General features: G+C 39.4%; 1 protein-coding gene across 1 annotated transcript in view; it reads left to right on the plus strand.

The window, feature by feature from the left end:
• The first annotated feature begins 13,638 nt into the window (after nucleotides 1–13,638).
• Nucleotides 13,639–19,441, plus strand: part of FBXL17 (F-box and leucine rich repeat protein 17) — a 136,596-nt gene continuing 130,793 nt past the window's right edge. Inside the window, exons 1-2 of the mRNA XM_070935735.1 lie at nucleotides 13,639–14,577; nucleotides 18,022–18,144. Coding sequence (XP_070791836.1) covers nucleotides 13,774–14,577; nucleotides 18,022–18,144 — 927 coding nt within the window. The 5' untranslated portion in view covers nucleotides 13,639–13,773. The remainder of the gene's footprint in view (nucleotides 14,578–18,021; nucleotides 18,145–19,441) is intronic.

Raw genomic sequence — 19,441 nt, forward strand, 5'->3', positions numbered from 1 at the left:
GTGGTCATTTTTTGTTCCTCTTAATCTACTCTGAAGAAAGATGAAACAAGGATGAAGACAAAGAGGATTAAGCTTTGGGAACAGGCTTCATTTGATGCCTTGCAAGTCAGATGTGAAAGCCTGGAACAGAGATGGATTTAATCCTTAGAGCAGAGTTCCCCTTGCCCACGTTGTAATATGTCTGCTTAATTACTAGCAGGTAGGAAGGGTAGGCTTGACATTTGTTTTCAAAACCAAGTGCCTATTTAATTATCTTTGAAAAGAAACATTGCTTTATTTTAATTAGTTTGGTTTATTCTTTCAAATTATTTTAATGGAAAAATGTTTTGATTGTTGTAGTATAGTATTTGAATTAAGAAGGCATTAACAGCACATCCAGATCTTTTCAAAACATCATGTTGCATCCCACTGGCATTTCTTTTATGCACATAACTATTTGCCTAGGCTCAATAGTTACTGTGCAAGCTCAGGAAAAGATAAAGCTTCTTGCTCATACCCTCTCTGAAGCACCTTTTTGGCTTTAGATATGTAGCAAAGCATAGCCATATTCTTTCCATAGTTCTTTTTCTGCTCTATAAAAAGTTGATAAAATGAACTTTTCCCCACTGCACTTAACAGTATATTTATTGCAATTTGTGTCACAAGAGAGTTCTTTGATTTATGAGCTTTGTGTCTTTGTGATAAAAGTTTCAACATGTTCATAGAAAACTATAAATTAGCATATTAAAGCAGAATACTATTTGATATGTACTCTGTTGAGTAGGCAAGTATAAATGTACCAACTAAACAGTAGAAACCATGATGGCCAGCATTTTGTATGCAGCATGAAAATCTTTGATCCCTGTTGGTTATAGACATCTGGATATTAACATTTCTATTATGCCCGTGAGCGGCAATGTTAAAACAAAATTACACTTGCAAAGTCATATTTTTCATTATTCCCTTCAGGAACACTTCATTAACACAACTTTGTCTAATTAGACTATATACCAGGGGACTAAATCCTGTTCTGCTCAGTACATTTGCCCAGAAGAAATTGTAGTTTCAATCTGTCACAGGTTTCATGCTGGCATCTCCTGGGGTTTTAAAAAATACAGCCATTTAAAACCTGGTCTGTTCTATATGCCCCAGAGCCTCTCAGCAGTGCTAAAATTGAGTCTAATTAACCTCCTGCTAAATCTAAAATGTCAGGAAGGAATACCACCAAATCTGAAAGTTAGAATAAAAAAAAAATAGCTTAGACAAGTATGGAATTAATTATTCAAAATTTAAGTATGTATTCATAACAGCTAGCACAATGTTTATCTTTTACATTAATATGTTTTCTATCATTACCAAAATCATGCAAATATATTGTCAGGCAAAAATACCTAAATAGAAAGTCTAATGCCATGTGTGTTTCCTTGGAAGTAACTCTCATAGAACTGAATAGGACAAGTGCTTAGGAAAATCTTTCAATATTTTTCCTAAAGAAGTTTGCTCATTACTGTTCAAAATTATTCATGTGGTAGCTGTGCTTCTGTAAATACTTTTATGCTTAATGTTTCTAGTGTCATCTTGGAAATCCTAGGAAACCTCATACTAATCAGCATGACATGAGTACATAGTAAAATCCTAGAAAAGATAATCAAGTAGTAGTTTATAAAACAGCAGTGTGTTTATTAGAAGCCAGTTTGGAATGGTTAAAGACAGGTTGTCAGGCAAATCTTATTGCCTTTTTTGACAATGTTAGATAAGTGCATCAAGGGAATGCTGTGGTTATTGTGTATTTAGATTTCAAATACTAGTTACCTACATTTAAATAAAGGTTAACAGCGTGTTTTCTCTTATTTTTCCCTTAATCATAGGAATTACTCAAAGATGTGTAAAATTAAGTTACCCATCCATTTAAGGAATATCAATTCCATATTTGCACCAAATCTATTAAATACCTAGTGTGATGGAATGTGCACCTGAAGAAGCAGTGGAGGAGAGTTTTGACATTACAGAGCTTTTCTAGAAATAGATTTGGATTATGAGACTGCACTGTCCTGAGCTGGATGGTGGAGGGAGGGAGTGTTGGAGAGATACAGAATAGCCACATCCTAGAATCTCTCAGGATAAATCTAGTAGGTTAGAACATTATAGCTTTAGTTTGGCAAGATTCTGTACTATAGATAAGCAAATAAAGGATTGACTGCAACTGGATTTCGCTGTGCCGCTTCTAGATTGGGCTTGGCTAAATTATGTCTATGCCAAAGGATATAAATCATTAAACATCACCCTTTGAGGAAAGGTGGGTGCTCTCAAAATGAATATTATTCCCAGAATAATTTATATGCTGCAAGCAATTCCCTTTTATATATCTGGAAAATATTTTCAGAAAATAGATCCTTTGTTGAGAAAATTTCTATGGGGTTCTTTGATTCTGAGAGTATCATTACAGGAAATGTAATTTACTAGAACCAAGGAAAAAAATCCTAACAGTGAGAACAATAAACCAGTGGAACAGCTTGCCTTCAGAACTAATGGGTATTCCATCACTGGAGACTTTCAAGAAGAGGTTGGACAGCCATTTGTCCAGAATGCTATAGGGTCTCCTGCCTGAGCAGGGGATTGGATTAGAAGACTTTCAAGGTCCCTTCCAACCTGTTATTTTGTTATTCTGACAAGTTACAAGCAGTTGTTAAAGAACAATTCCTTTCTTCTTTTGACTTCAATGTCCATTACTCAGGAAATAAGCAAACCTTTGGAATTGTAATTCCAAAACAAACTATTAATGAGGGAGGATTTGGTTTTCTGAACCTGGCACTACATCACCATCCTTACTTACAGTGGGGCAAAAAAGTATTTAGTCAGCCACTAATTGTGCAAGTTCTCCCACTTAAAAAGATGAGAAAGGCCTGTAATTGTCATCATAGGTAGACCTCAACTATGAGAGACAAAATGAGAAAACAAATCCAGACAATCACATTGTCTGATTTGGAAAGAATTTATTTGCAAATTATGGTGGAAAATAAGTATTTGGTCAATATCAAAAGTTCATCTCAATACTTTGTTATATATCCTTGGTTGGCAATGACAGAGGTCAAACGTTTTCTGTAAGTCTTCACAAGGTTGGCACACACTGTTGCTGGTATGTTGGCCCATTCCTCCATGCAGATATCCTCTAGAGCAGTGATGTTTTGGGGCTGTCGCTGGGCAACACGGACTTTCAACTCCCTCCAAAGGTTTTCTATGGGGTTGAGATCTGAAGTCTGGCTAGGCCACTCCAGGACCTTGAAATGCTTCTTAGGAAGCCACTCCTTCATTGCCCGGGTGGTGTGTTTGGGATCATTGTCATGCTGAAAGACCCAGCCACGTTTCATCTTCAATGCCCTTGCTGATGGAAGGAGGTTTGCACTCAAAATCTCACGATTGGCCCCATTCATTCTTTCCTGTACATGGATCAGTCGTCCTGGTCCCTTTGCAGAGAAACAGCCTCAAAGCATGATGTTGCCACCCCCATGCTTCACAGTAGGTATGGTGTTCTTTGGATACAACTCAGCATTCTCTCTCCTCCAAACACGACGAGTTGTGTTTCTACCAAACAGTTCTACTTTGGTTTCATCTGACCATATGACATTCTCCCAATCCTCTTCTGGATCATCCAAATGCTCTCTAGCAAACTTTAGACGGGCCTGGACATGTACTGGCTTAAACAGGGGGATACGTCTGGCACTGCAGGATCTGAGTCCCTGGCGGCGTAGTATGTTACTGATGGTAGCCTTTGTTACGTTGGTCCCAGCTCTCTGCAGGTCATTCATTAGGTCCCCTGGTGTGGTTCTGGGATTTTTGCTCACCGTTCTTGTGATCATTTTGACCCCACGGGGTGAGATCTTGCGTGGAGCCCCAGATTGAGGGAGATTATAAGTGGTCTTGTATGTCTTCCATTTTCTAATTATTGCTCCCACAGGTAATTTCTTCACACCAAGCTGCTTGCCTATTGCAGATTCAGTCTTCCCAGCCTGGTGCAGGTCTACAATTTTGTTTCAGGCTCTTTGGTCTTCACCATAGTGGAGTTTGGAGTGTGACTGAGGTTGTGGACAGGTGTCTTTTATACTGATAACAAGTTCAAACAGGTGCCATTAATACAGGTAATGAGTGGAGGACAGAGGAGCCTCTTAAAGAAGAAGTTACAGGTCTGTGAGAGCCAGAAATCTTGCTTGTTTGTAGGTGACCAAATACTTATTTTCCACCATAATTTGCAAATAAATTCTTTCCAAATCAGACAATGTGATTGTCTGGATTTGTTTTCTCATTTTGTCTCTCATAGTTGAGGTCTACCTATGATGACAATTACAGGCCTCTCTCATCTTTTTAAGTGGGAGAACTTGCACAATTGGTGGCTGACTAAATACTTTTTTGCCCCATTGTATTAAATACCAGAAGCAAATTTTCCAATACTTTTTTTCTGTTGTATTTTTTGCATTTAAAAAAAACTTTTAATGCATTTTTTCCTTTGAGAATGTATCCATCAGAATTATCTTTGTGTTTTGCTCCTTTTTTTCTTTTCTGTTACTAATTTAAAAGCAAAATAAATATTTATTATTAATATTTATTAAATTTGTTTGATGCCCATCTTGTTACAAGGAGACTAAGGTTGGCTTACAACAAATAAATAAAAAGGATATATTCATGCAGATAGTATGGATCTGATCATAAGGTTGATAAAATGCTCCAGAAATATGTTATGAGATTTCCAAATTCAGACAGATGAAAATCTAGGTCATAACACGCTGGACATCACCAAAGTTGAAGTTTAACTCATAGATTTGGCAAAGATAATAGAGTAGCTCAAAAAGAACTGGAAAAGATTTTAAAATATTATGATTAACAACTGAAATAAAAAAGATTATGAAATAAACTGGCAAATGCCTTCCCCATAATTATTAGTGTGTGGATGATAACAATGATAACAATGGGATTGTCCAAACAGATGGAAAAATTGAATTATTTGACTGAATTGAATTAATTATTTAGCTTATTAAAAACAGTGTTTTTAGAATCAGACATATATTATGGTATCGTGGTGAGCCAGTGTGGCGCAGTGGTTAGAATGCAGTACTGCAGGCTACTTCTGCTGACTACCAGCAGTTTGGCAGTTCGAGTCTCACCAGCTCAAAGTTGACTCAGCCTGGAAGGCCTTCTGAGGTCAGAAAAATGAGGACCTAGATTGTTGGGGGCAATATGCTGACTCTGTAAACCACTTAGAGAGGGCCGTAAAGCACTGTGAAGCAGTACATAAATCCAAGTGCTATTGCTACTATTTTGATAATTCTTACCTTTGGGATAAAACTTAAATTGATCTAAATTACCAACATTTGCTGAGTTTTCATCAGAAAAAAAATACACAAGAACAATAACAGTAAGTAATGTTGCTCATAGTTCCATTCTCCCTTTTAAGTAAGTACAATAAAAACATTTTGGATATATCTAACTCATTTTCAGTATCTAACATATTTATTTAAGAGACAGATGGAGACAATTACTGCCTCTTGCATAAATATTTTATGTATGTGTGAAGTCTGTAACTGTAAAAAGTTAGCAAGAAAAATCTAAGCTGTTTATTAAAGAAGTTACCATAGTTGTAGGAAATATTTTCTGAACAAGTTTTTTATTTAGTAGAGAGGAATGATTTACTTGTAATATGCAAACAATTATATATAGGATATGTAGTTCAGTTTTTTTTTCATTTGTCCTTCTAGCTTTTGAAAAATGAAGTATATTTTTATAGCAGCTATCTCCAACCATTTTTGACTTGTGGGCTCATCCAGACTGTTGTGTACATTTTATGGACATTCTGACTAAAAGGTTGTCATTGCAGATCACAAAACACTCACATACCAGATAACAAAGTCCTTGGCTGCAGTTACACCAATTTAATTTTCTAAGCAATTTTCTTTGGGTTTATATGGAACACAGAAACACTGTTGGTTTAATTCAACAAAGCAAAATTTGCTTTGCTTTGCTGCATGCCAGTTTCCAATTTATCTTTTAAAATTAAAATAATCTAAAAAACGAAATAAGATTAGGTAAGGCTTGAAGCTTGATGAGGATCAAGAAATACATTGACAAACCCACTATTGCCTCAGTGTTTAAAATTTCTCAGTATTCTACAATATTACATGTATTCGTGTTTTACCCAGTAGTTAACTGACCCAAGAGGAAGTGTATGACACCATAATTAATAGAGAACCAGGATAAGGTTTAACCCCAATCATTGGTTTATTTTAGTAAACGATTCTTACTGATGGCTATCATAACACAGTAAAAATAGGGAACTCTCCAAATCTTATACCTTACTTAATTTCAGAGAAGCACCATGAAGATAAATCAAGGCACATAATATATATAAACAAGACATGTCTTTAGAACTTCTGTCTCTTTTTCAATTTCTAATGAAGCTTTTGTGCTCCAAATTAGGTAGAAAAATATTCTAGATGACCCTTTAGGATCCTTATATTCATTGACCTTAAGTTGCCTTTATCTTTGATTCCCTATGAATTGTTATGGTGAATTGTTATTGTCATCCCCACTACGTAGACTAAACCAGAAAACCAGCTCTGTAAGAAGACCAGAGCAATACTTTATTTAGAAAGGCTAAATTAACATAATCTTGCATGTCTCATTATGCTATTCCTCCCTTCCTTATATTTTAGTAAATTAGGGAGGCATTTGCTTGAGCCGCTTTTGAATATTATTTTAATTTCTAGCACTTAGTGTAATTAAATTTTCTTTGCCTACATAATGGTTCTTGCATATTTCTGTAATAGTCATCCCCTTACTTCTCTACACTGCGCCCACTGACCCCGACGTCATCAAAACGCTTCTGTGCATGCACGGCCCCGTTGCAAACTGGTAGTAAAGGTAGGTAGAACTCACCCGATGCAAACCTCTTGTTCCAGAAAAGGAATCTTCTTAACTTTGGACAATAATTTATTCCAAAAATGCTCCTGCATATAAAAGGTTTTTGGCCATCTTCTTTATTACTTCTATAAGTTTTTAAAGATCAACTCTCAGTACAGTTCCTTCTAGGCAGAGCAAACAAGAAGTAGGCTTCCCTCAGGAGAGTCTTTAACTTTGCAGATAAGTCTTGCTCAAACCTGGTGCCTCAAGCATCCAAACTTGTTCCATACCACTTGGCATAACATAGGTAGTAAATGTGAGAAGTTCACTTTGTGAAGTATACATTTTGATTACTCTTGCTATTTCTTAATACATCATTTGGTGTGTATTCTATTGTGGTCCTTGTCTCCAACTGCAAATAAATATATTGCTTAGGAGCCCGTATGGTATATGATTAGTCCTGGTGTTATATTCCTACCTCTTATGGTATTTCTTTAAGGAAACAAGATGGCAAGGTAGGAAGCAGGCTAAAGAGAACTGCTATGTTAACATAGTTAAAGTGCCCCTAGTACCATCAAGGATACCCAAGCTCCTATTGCATTGGAAAGGCAGAAATTAAAACCCTGGAGCAGGGACACATCAATCTTGATTTTTATGTACTGCATTGGACAAATCTTCTATATGCTGTTGTGATCCGCCAGCAACCTGCAGAGCTGGTAGCGGAGTCAGACAGTGAGGAGGCTGGGGAGAACCATGGGCCAGTTCTGGAGTCAGGGGAAGGCCCAGACGAGGGCTCTGTGTCAGAGGCAGAGATGGGGCCAGGGCCACCTGGGACCAATGCGCGGACTTCGGAGCCTCCAGAGGCAGATAGCAGAGAGGTAGAGGAACAGGAGGAACCTGTTCCTAGTGGACGCCTGCGAAGAGCTGCCAGAAGGCAAGAGCAGCTAAAAAGGGACGACTCGGGAGTAAGGCCGGAAGATTATTGGCCCCTCCTAGAAGGCTTAAAAGAGCAGCAATGGCTCTTGGGATTCTGTAGGAAAGCAATGTTGCTACCTTTGTTGCTTGTTGGCGTTTCTTGCTTCTGAACTTCGTGGGGTTTTGCCAAGAAAAGCCTTTGGCAGGGTGCCAAAGAAGACAAAGGTTGGTGATAAGGCCGAAAGACTGTTTATGAAGAATTTGTTTTGGAATTAATTTGGACTAAGATGAGAATGAAGTAATTCTCAGCTGTTCTAATAAAATATGTTTGTTTAGGACTGATTGTGTCTGGTAATAACTACTTGGGCCTAGGTCACAACATATACACAAAACTTCATTTTTTTAGTTTTGGGGGGTTGAAGTTGGTAATAATGCTAATCTAGCTATAAATTGTATCTGAGGGTCCTTGCCCAAGTAAGCATCTTTCTTAACAATAGAATTTAATTTAATTTAATTTAATTTAATTTAATTTAATTTAATTTAATTTAAATTTAATTTAATTTTAATTTAATTTCGAATTTATATACCGCCCTTCTCCCTGAGGACTCAGGGCGGTGTACAGCCAAGATAAAAAACATAGAATACAAATATTAAAACATTTAAAAATATATATAAAATTTGGCCCAAAAAATTAAAAATCACAGACTAATTAAAAGAATTTAAAAATTTTAAAAATTTCTTCTTAAGCCAACCCGGCTTGCTGAAAAAGATAGGTTTTCAGGGAACGACGGAAGGCATTGAGGTCCTGGATTCTTCTTATCTCCGGGGGCAACTGATTCCAGAGGGTGGGAGCCCCCACAGAGAAAGCCCTCCCCCTGGGGGCCACCAGCCTACATTGTTTGGCTGATGGCACCCTGAGGAGGCCCTCTCTGTGGGAGCGCACGGGTCGATGGGAGGTCATCGGTAGCAGCAGGCGGTCTCGGAGATAGCTAGGCCCTATGCCATGGAGCGCTTTAAAGGTGATAACCAACACCTTGAAGCGCACCCGGAAGACCACCGGGAGCCAGTGCAGCTCGCGCAGGAGTGGTGTTACATGGGAGCGCCATGTTGCTCCCATCACTACCCGCGCTGCTGCATTCTGGACCAGCTGGAGCCTCCGGGTGCTCTTCAAGGGGAGCCCCATGTAGAGAGCGTTACAGTAGTCAAGGCGAGAGGTGACGAGGGCGTGAGTGACTGTGCACAGGGAATCCCGATCAAGAAAGGGCCGCAACTGGCGAATCAGGCGAACCTGATAAAAGGTCCCCCTGGTAACAGCCGTCAGATGTTCCTCCAAAGACAGCTGCCTATCCAGGAGGACTCCCAGATTGCGAGCCCTTTCAGTGGGGGCCAAAGACTCGCCCCCAATAGTCAGTGATGGAGTCAACTGACTATATCGGGATGCCGGGAGCCACAGCCACTCAGTCTTGGAAGGGTTGAGCCTGAGCCTGTTCCTCCCCATCCAGATCCGCACAGCCTCCAGGCACTGGGACATCACTTCAAGGGCATCGTTGGGGTGGCCTGGGGTGGAGATGTACAGCTGGGTGTCATCAGCGTACTGGTGGTATCTCACCCCAAAGCCACGGATGATCTCGCCCAGTGGCTTCACATAAATGTTGAACAGAAGGGGCGAGAGGACCGATCCCTGCGGCACTCCACAAATGAGAGGCCTCGAGGTCGACCTCTGCCCCCCTGCCAACACAAACTGCGACCGGTCGGAGAGAAAGGAGGAGAACCACCGTAACACGGTGCCTCCCACCCCCAACTCTTCCAGCCGGTGCAGCATGATACCATGGTCGATGGTATCAAAAGCCGCTGAGAGATCTAATAGGACCAGAACAGAGGAATAACCCCTGTCCCGAGCCCTCCAGAGATCATCAACCAACGCGACCAATGCCGTTTCCGTGCTGTGCCCAGACCTGAAACCCGACTGGAACGGATCCAGATAGGATGTTTCCTCCAGGAATTGTGGAAACTGTTGCGCGACCACACTCTCAACAACCTTCGCAATGAAGCGAAGGTTGGAGACAGGACGATAGTTAGCCAATATTGCTGGATCCAGGGACGGCTTCTTGAGGAGAGGCCTCACCACCGCCTCTTTCAGGGCAGCGGGGAAGTGACCCTCACTCAAGGAAGCATTAATGACGCCCTGGAGCCAGCCTCGTGTAACCTCCCGGGAAGCCAGTACCAACCAGGAGGGACACGGGTCCAGTAAACATGTGGCCGCACTAAGTCTCCCCAAAATCCTGTCCACATCATCGGGAGTCACAGCATCAAACTCCTCCCAGATAACATTCTCAAGACTGTTCAATTGTGTGTGAATACTGTATGCCAGGAAACCCCCCCCAGATATCTTCTCTTGTCTTCTTCACATGGGAAGACTTCTTATCATCACTGCCACTTCTTCAGAATCTGATTTGCTCTTCAATTGATTTTTCTCACAAATGACTAAATATCCATAAAGAAATAAATGTGTTCTGCCTGGATTGTAAGGAATAATTAATGTCTGTTATTTACAAAACAGAATGAATTTTTAAATAGCTTAATACTATTAGTTGATTTGAGTGTTCCAATCCATTATTAGTTATGCAGAAATTCAATTTGCTACTCAAAGCAATAACAAAATTAAATTTCTCTCAGCAATGGATTAAAAAAAAATTGTTAAAATTCCCAACACAGCTTTCAGTTTACCTGAAACAATACTACCATCTAGTGACAAAGCAAATAAATTCCAATTTGTGATTTTGTATTCTGTAGCTGACCTTCCCAATTTTACCAGAAGTGCAGGATATCATGTTGACCCATTAGAAAAAAAATAAAAAAAAATAAACAGATCAATAGTATATTATACTACAAGGAGGCAGGTAAGCGAACAATGATTTTAGTTCATGAATTTTTTTAAAATAAGAATATGGTCATTAAAGGGGCTAGGAATAAAAGGATAGTGATTATACAAATTGTAAAAATCTTAACATTTCCTTTTTCCTGGTAGAAAAAGATATTGTCACCTGAAAGAAACAACCAAAATGGAACATTAAAAAAAAACCCATAAAGCTGAACTTGGACATTTGAGTTAATAGCTCTACTCTCAGGTATTTAATCTCAGAATATTAAAAGAACTGACCAATATACAACATATACACACTAGGGACAAGGCTGTACTTAGCTTCTGATTCCCACATTAGAACCACAGTAGTCTTGCCCATCTTCAATGTATAGATAGATCTTGAAAATAAGAAATGTGCAGTAATTTAAAAGTCTCTGTTCCTTAAAATAATTTTCAGATCACGACAAATTATGATGGTGGAATTGGTGAAGAATTATTTTCAAATATATACTGTATTTTTCATTTCCATAAACATAAAATGCAGGAATTTTGAAATATCTATGGCCATTGTCCAAGATGACTTGGATATAGAATTTATAATCCATGATATAAAGTCTACAAATCTATTTCCTATTATTTAGAGTGATATTATGATGTTCCCCTCTAAAGGAATCTGCATATCAAATGGGAAAAGTCTATGCTTTTAAGTGTAAGGGTAAAATCAAATTTATCAGAAAGAAGTGAGAAATACAGTGCTTAAAGACGATTAAGGGCTGCACTGGGGAACAACTGGCTGAAACTGAACCCTGACAAGATGGAATGGCTCTGGATTTGGAGTTCTTTGATCTATGGAGAATTGCCACCTTTCATCTGGATGAATTGGCCTTCTGCATGGTGGCTCCCTCCATGCAGAACATAATCCACAGAGAGGTAAGATTGGTTCCCACTTTGACAATTTTTCACAAGGCCCTGAAGAACTGGTTTTGTCAATAAGCCTGGGGATCCTAGAACGGGATGTAGCCCATCAAATGGCTTGTTTGTTGTTGCCAGGCCAGGCCAGGGTGTTTTTGTTTTTATAATTTAATTTTATTGTTGTAAGCCACACAGGCTCATTGAGTGAGCTGGGTGGCCATATAAATTTGTTTAAATAAATAAATTATAACATAAAAGTGTTGTGTGGAGGTGGGAAAAAATAATCTGGGGTCAATTATTACTAGTTTATGATTTGGCTACATGTGAATTTAGATGTAGTAGACACCATATATACCTTGGCCAATGGATCTCAATGGAAGGTGATACAAAAAAGGAAACTAAATGTGATTGGCAGGCATTTGGCAAGTTAAGCATAATTTTCAAAAACAACCTCCTCGTGCCTAAAGAGAAAAGTTTTCAATCAGTGTGTGCTACCTGTTCTAACCTATGCCAGTGAAACATGGACACTAACCTCACAATTAATACAAAAGCTACAAGTGGCTCAAAGAGCCATGGCAAGGTACATCATACACATCATAGGACAAGATGGAAAGACCTGCACACGGATTAGAGAACAAACAAAAATATATGGTGCCATCAAGAGTAAAAGAATTAAAATGGAAATGGGCTGGTCACAAACCAAGAACAATTGATGGTAACTGACTAAGGCAGTCATAGAATGGATTCTACTTGAAAACAAGCGTCCACAAAACAGACATATAGCAAGATGGAGTGATGACATCAGCAAATATTGCAGACTCAACTGCTAAAGAAAAGCTCAAGACCATATTGGTTGGAAATATGTGGAAGAGGCCTTCATCCTGCAGTGGATAGACCATGTCTAGAATGATGATGATGTGAATTTAACTAGTATTGGAATCCCAATGTATTTTATGGCATTAGTTTCTGTTTCTTGTATGGTTACATGTTCCTTTTCCAAACTTTGTTTTTATTCCATTTATCAAAGAGATATATCACATTTTAAAACTTTTTTCATTTACCAATAACAGTATTTGAAAAGTGCTATTTTTTTAAAATAAAGTTCATGCAGTATTTTTGTAGTAGCCTCACTAAGATTCTATTTTTTTCTCCTAATCATCACTGTTAAAATATCTCAAGAACTGAAGGACTCTGAACAAATATTAGTTTTTACATTTGAGTATCTTGGAATTCAGTTTTTATAGCTGACTGAAAACATTTAAAATTTAATTAACAGTGCTTTCCCTGATTACAAGGAACAAATCACTGGTATTTCTTTGAATGCTGATATGCAAACAATAACCTTTCTAGAATTAAATCCAAGACGGAAAAAAAAAAGAATGTCAGTTACATTCAAAAGCATTACAGAAATAATTATGAGGGCTGAGAAAATGTTGCCATTTCCAGAGAGCGCATATTTTGTAGCTACTAAGGTAGGATACCTTCTTTGAAAGAAATAACGATCTTTATCTCATTTGGATTGGGAGAGAGGCGAAATTAACAAAGGAAGACACTGTCGCATCTTGTCACCGCTTCCTTGTTCTGTCAATGAAAATACAAAAAAAAATTGAAAATATAAAATACATCCTAATGTTCTGTTCCAAAATACCCATTTCTAGATTGTAATAGCCTCTGTGCGCGCGGCCGAGCTGAGAAGAAAACAATGCCTTTCCATGAAAAAAATAACTGGGCATCCATTCTGCAACGCACTGAAGTCTCTTTTAAAAGAATAATTAAAATATTGCCGCCTTCCCTTTCTTTTTAAAAACACTTAATTCGATTTAATTCGACTTGGGCAAGGGCAGAGCCTTAAGAATGACTCAGACCCCCCCCCCCCGCCCCCCGCCGAGCCGGTGATTTTGGCGTTTAACATTTAAACTTCAGCACGTGCCTCCATCACGTGGGAAGATTCTAAGCGGAACCGGAAGTGAGGGCTTCCATGGAGTCCCTGGTTTGTTGTGGTTATATTTAGAACGCTAATTTGGGGCGGATCAGGGAGGCGGAAGTCTTAGCCATTTCCTTCCATGTCCCGGAAGCTGAGGCGTTGTGTTTGCCGGCCCCGGCGAGAGTAAAGGAACAAGCGCTGGGAGCCATGTCGTGAGACTCGCTGAGCTGCGCTGACGCCGCTTAGAAAAGGCCCTGGCCGAGCAGGGTGGCGGGGTGGCTCGGCTTCCTATATGGGCCATATTATTTCGAGGAAAGGCACGAGTCAGAAGGCGGAGAAAAACCACCTCCGCGCCCCCCTGAGGGGGAAGGTCCCTCCGCCGCCACGGACCCGGACCTGCTTCCTCCGGGGACCCTGCATGCTGTGTTTCCTGGTCCACAGTGCCAGCCCACCCGCCGCGAAGGAGCCGCCGTCGCCTGCCTTCCTCTGCACGGCTGCGAAGCCCCCCGGCGACCGCCACGCTCGACGCCTCCTGCGCTGGCCTCCCGCGTCGGTTTGGAGAGAGCGAGGTCGCCGCTGCCGTCGCTTCCTCTTCTCCAGCCTGCTCATTTCGACGCCGCCGCCGCCGCCGCCAGCGCGCCGGGGCTTCTTCGGGTCTGCGCTGGAGAGCAGCGAGGCTCCCGTGGAGATGGTGTGCAAGCGCAAAGGGATCGGGCTGCGCGCCTATCCGCCGCGGAAACAGCCCCGTTGCGCCATCCTCCGGGGAAATGCGGCGGGCACCGGCGCCCCTTCGCCGCCCTCGACCGACCCCGCCGAATGCCAACAGGTGCTCTTGCCCGAGCAGCACCTCTGCCCTCTGCCCCGCACCGTAGACTGTGCCAGGGAAGCTTCGCCTAAAGACTCCGTCGCCGAGGATGGGAAGGAGATAATCCCGAGTAGCTCTCCTTTGCACCTGCCGGAGCTCGATGGGAGAGAGAGGCCCGAGCCGGGCGAACCTTACTGTGAAGAACCCCCCGAAAACCCGGAGGACTGTTGCCAAGACTCGCAGCCACCCCTGCCGGATATTAACCAGCTGCCTCCCTCCATCCTTCTCAAGGTGGGTTTGGTGGGCATGGACTGTCAAGGGTGGTGCTGTCACATATGATATACAGACTTCCAAGGTATGCTGTGGTTATCTTGTTTTTTTTTTTCCTTTTAAAAAAAGAATAAGTTTTCTTCGTTCCTCCTGATCTTCAAGAACTGCTCTTCACAGATACCTTAGATACCTGTGTTGTATCTAAGAAGTGGGTTTGGTGAGCATGGACTGTCAAGGGTGGTGCTATGATACACAGACTTCCAAGGGGTGCTGTGATTATCTTGTTTTTTTCTTTTTTAAAAAAAGCTATCATTTAAGTTTTCTTCCTTCCTCCTGATGTTCAAGAACTGCTCTTCAGGGTTTTGTTACAAACCTGTGTGTTGCATTCTGCTTTGGCTACTTTGCACCTACGTGTTTCTCATTCTGGGTTCAGTCATGTGTTGAAAACAATCGACAGCAGTGCCTGGAATCCCACTGCAGGGTTGCAAACCTGTCATTAGATTGCTTTTGCTGTGCTACTTTGCCATAGAAATGGAGATAAAGACTTTGTGTTGAGGTCTGTGCCATTTTCTAATCCATTTAAAGCACTGAGCTACAGGTTTATTGAAAGCAGTGCTGACAAGGAGTCTTAACTGAAGTTGAATCCCTGACTTGAGAGGATGATGAATGCTTTTAGGAGAGCTAATTTTTATATTTTCATAAGGTAATACTCGGTAATTCAGAACTGTTCAGCTTGATGTGGAAAATTCCTCTTCCTGCTCTATTTATAAACAGAAATATCTTTCAGTAAATAAATAAATGTATTCCATATGAGCAAGTGATATTTAAAGTGAATTATTTGGCGTAGCTTTGATAATTGCAGCTTTTATTTCTGTTATACCGGAATTGCAGGAAGAAGTAACTCTGAAATTGAAAGCTGCTTACTTGCTTTTTACATTGCAGGGTTTTATTTTGCTTCTTTTTAATTTTAACTTGATAGCTCAGGACTTTAATACCAAATGATTCGCAGATATCATTTCCCAAAACATAAGCCTATTTTTTGGCATTTATAATATATTTGAAAGTTTTAGATGATTTTATTTTGGCTCTCTGCTACTGTACCTTGAGAATAGTCTGAGAAGAATCAAGCAGGATAAAGTATTATGTAAAATGCATATGTGGCATTCAGGAAGACTGTATACCAAAATGACATACATCTCTCTTTACATGGAAACCAGGAAGTATTGTAAAGATCCAATCTAAAGACCCTTATGTGGTCAGTACCAAATTTTTGATATTTTATAAAACTGCTTTATTTGTTTCTTTATCCCACACTATTGCAGTTACTTCAGTTCTTTTTGAAATAGATGAACAAAAGCCCTTAAATGAAAAAGCCCTACAAAGAATTCTGCCTAAACTTGTACTGCTATCTATAATGACAGAATTTATGATAACTTACTTAATAGAGGTATGCCTTCCAATCTTTTAAAACAGCAACTTGTTATTAACAGTTATTAACCAAATGTACCTAACAAATGTCATATATTCAAGTTACTTCAAGTTAAATGCTTATTACTGTGGGTAAGTTGCAGTGAAATAGTTAAAACAATATTCCAAGAAGTAGGCTACCAAAGTAATAATTGCACATTCTAAACATTTTTTCACTGACAGTTTATTTTTACTTTTTTTATTTAGATAGCACTACATTATCCTTTAACGATGGCAGAAAACAAAGACATTGGCTTTGCTTTGAACTATACTACAAGTAGTCCTTGACTTACAACAGTTCATTTAGGACTGACTTTCAACAGCTGCCAAAAAAGCCAACACAGTTCTAGGCTGCATTAACAGAGGGATAGAATCAAGATCACATGAAGTCGTCATGTGACATATCACAACTTTTCCTCCCTTTGCTAAAATGGGGGTGGGCGTGAGCAGCACATGATGTATCTGGCCCACGGTCTGTGAGTTTGACACCCCTGCTCTAGACAGATTGCAGAAATAAGCAACAAAGATGATTAAGGGACTGGACACTAAAACATACAAAGAACCGTTGCTGGAATTGGGTATGTCTAGTTTAATGAAAAGGAAGACTAGGGGATGACATGATAGCAGTGTTCCAATATCTCAGGGGTTGCTGCAAAGAAGAAAGAGTCAAATTATTCTCCAAAGCACCTAAAGGCAGGACAAGAAGCAGTGAATAGAAACTAATCAAGGAGAGAAGCAACCTAGAACTAAGGAGAAATTTTCTGACAGAACAATTAATCAGTGGAACAACTTGCCTCCAGAAGGTGTGAATGCTGCAACACTGGAAGTTGTTTAGGACAGATTGGATAACTATTTCTTTGAATTGGTATAGGGTTTCCTGCTTGAACAGGGCGTTGGACTAGAAGACCTCCAAGGTTCTGTCCAACTCTGTCATTCTATTCTGTTCCATTTGATGACCATTCAAAGTTACAATGGCATTGAAAATGACTTATGACTGTTTTTCACATGACCATTGTAGCATCCCTGAGGTTATGTGATCAGAATTCGGACACATGGCAATGATTTATATTTATGTCGGTTGCAGTGTACTGGAGTCATGTGATCACCTTCTGCAACCTTCTGACAAGCAAAGTCAATGGGAAAGTCAGATTCACTTAACTGTGTCAATAACTTAATAATTGCAGTGATTCACTTAATAACGGGGGCAAGAAAGATTGTGAAATGGAGCAAAATTCTCTTAAAAAATGTCTCAGCAACAGAAATTTTGGGCTCAATTGTATTCATAAGTCAAGGACTACCTGTATTTAAGTCTACTATGTTGTTTCAACATTAGGTGTTTGTTCCCATTTTTTATTCATCTGAAGCTCAAACAATGCATTATCTATTAGGCTTTGTAAATGTAGACATTTTCCATTAATTTTTGTCCTCTTTTCCAGCAAGGCTGTGTATCTTGGCTCTTTATAGAAATGTGTGGAATCTGTATTTACAAAAATGGGGGAGAAACCAAATAAAATGCTTGTAAATTTGTTCCAGCATTCTGATAGACAAATCCTATTGTAATTTAACATAATTTCTGACTGTTGTACCACTCCATCTCAGATTATTGCGCACTGCAAAGAAACTTTCTCAATCCATTTAATAATGTAATTGCTACAGATACAATTTGTATCTATAATTCCCAACCCCCCTCCCCCCTTTTTTTACTAAATTTAGTCTAATGGCTTAAAGACAGAAGCTTGCAACTATTATAAAAAAAATTGATGGTCTAATAAACATTGAATGTGTGCAAGTTTTAATTTTTAATGATTTTTCATAGCCAGCATAGCAACCATTGGAGTGGATGTTGCGTATTATGAGTAACTATGAAAGTTGTACAGCTAGGATTACATTTTCTTTGAAAAAGATGATGCTTGCATTGGAGAACTGTTAAAATACTACCATTGGCATGTTGTTAAAATGAACTTTGAAGGCATATGACTTCTCTTTTTATTTTCATAGATATTTTCCAATTTATCTTTGAATGAGCGATGTCTTTCAGCATCATTGGTTTGTAAATACTGGCGTGACCTCTGTTTAGATTTCCAGTTTTGGAAACAATTGGACCTCAGTAGTCGTCAGCAGGTATGGAGTAGGCAATATTAAAATATAAATGCTTTTTCTTCAGATAAAAAGTGATGTTTGAAAGATGAACATATGGAATGTATGTTATGTCAAATAATTGCTTAGGTAGTAAACAATTTGAGTATCAAATACAATTTATAGTTATGTTCGTATGTAAAACTAAGCAGAGGATAATTATGCTATGTGCTATAGTATGTACTTTGAGAAGAATGTGAGCCACTAGCAGCAAATTTTTCAGATGTTCCTCTTCAGGCAACATTCCACCCATTAGGATTGTATGTAAATTCAAATAGATTAGCTTGAATGAAAATGTGAGCAAACGATATAGTTCTGTCACTTCTAAAAGTAAACAAATATGACTCTTATTTTCCTTTATTGACTTTGTAATGTTGTATCAGTGGTTTGTGGCACTTGGAAAAGCTAAAAGAGGTTTTTACACATGCATAACAGTTGCATTCTTCTAGCCTTTTCACATTTTCCTGGAGAAAGTTGGGAGTCTCCTACAAGCCACCTTCTGAAACACAAGAACTGGAGGTGCATGTTGCTGGAAAAGATTGAGAGGAGACTTTCGTCATTCTTAGCAATATTCATCAGTGCCAGAATCTTTTTAGTGGTTTTCAAAGGCGCTAATTTTTTACAAGTGGCTATAGTAAGAAACACACAGAAGTTTCAAAGAGACATGAAGTGTTTTGCTATTGAGACAAAATATGTGGAGTCCTTGGTACTCTCTGAGCTTGGTTGTTTGCTTGTAGATGTTTCATTACCTGACTAGATAATATCAGTGATGATTAATTGGGTAATGAAGCATCTGAAAGTACAATCAAGCTCAGAGAACATTGACTGCACAGTTCATCCTTGAGCTACAGTTGCAAGAAAAAGTATGTGAACCCCTTGGGATTACGTGGAGTTTTGCATGAATTGGTCATAAAATGTGCTCTGAACTTCATCTAAGTCACAACAATAGAAAACCACAGTCTGTTTAAAATAATACTACACAAACATTAGATGTTGCCATGGTTTAATTGAACATAACATGTAAACATTCACAGTGCAGGGAGGAAAAAATATGTGAACCTTTGGACATAATAACTGGTTGACCCTCCTTTGGCAGCAACAACCTCAACCAAACGTTTCCTGTAGTTGCAGATCAGACCTGCACAACGATCTGGAGTAATTTTGGACCACTCCTCTTCACAAAACTGTTTCAATGTAGCAATATTCTTGGGATGTCTGGTGTGAATTGCTCTCTTAAGGTCATGCCACAGCATTTCAATCGGGTTGAGGTCAGGACTCTGAC

Source organism: Pituophis catenifer, unplaced genomic scaffold (genome assembly GCF_029215685.1).
Source record: "Pituophis catenifer annectens isolate HBS135680 unplaced genomic scaffold, rPitCat1.0.hap2 SCAF_2, whole genome shotgun sequence".
Lineage (NCBI taxonomy): Eukaryota > Metazoa > Chordata > Lepidosauria > Squamata > Colubridae > Pituophis > Pituophis catenifer.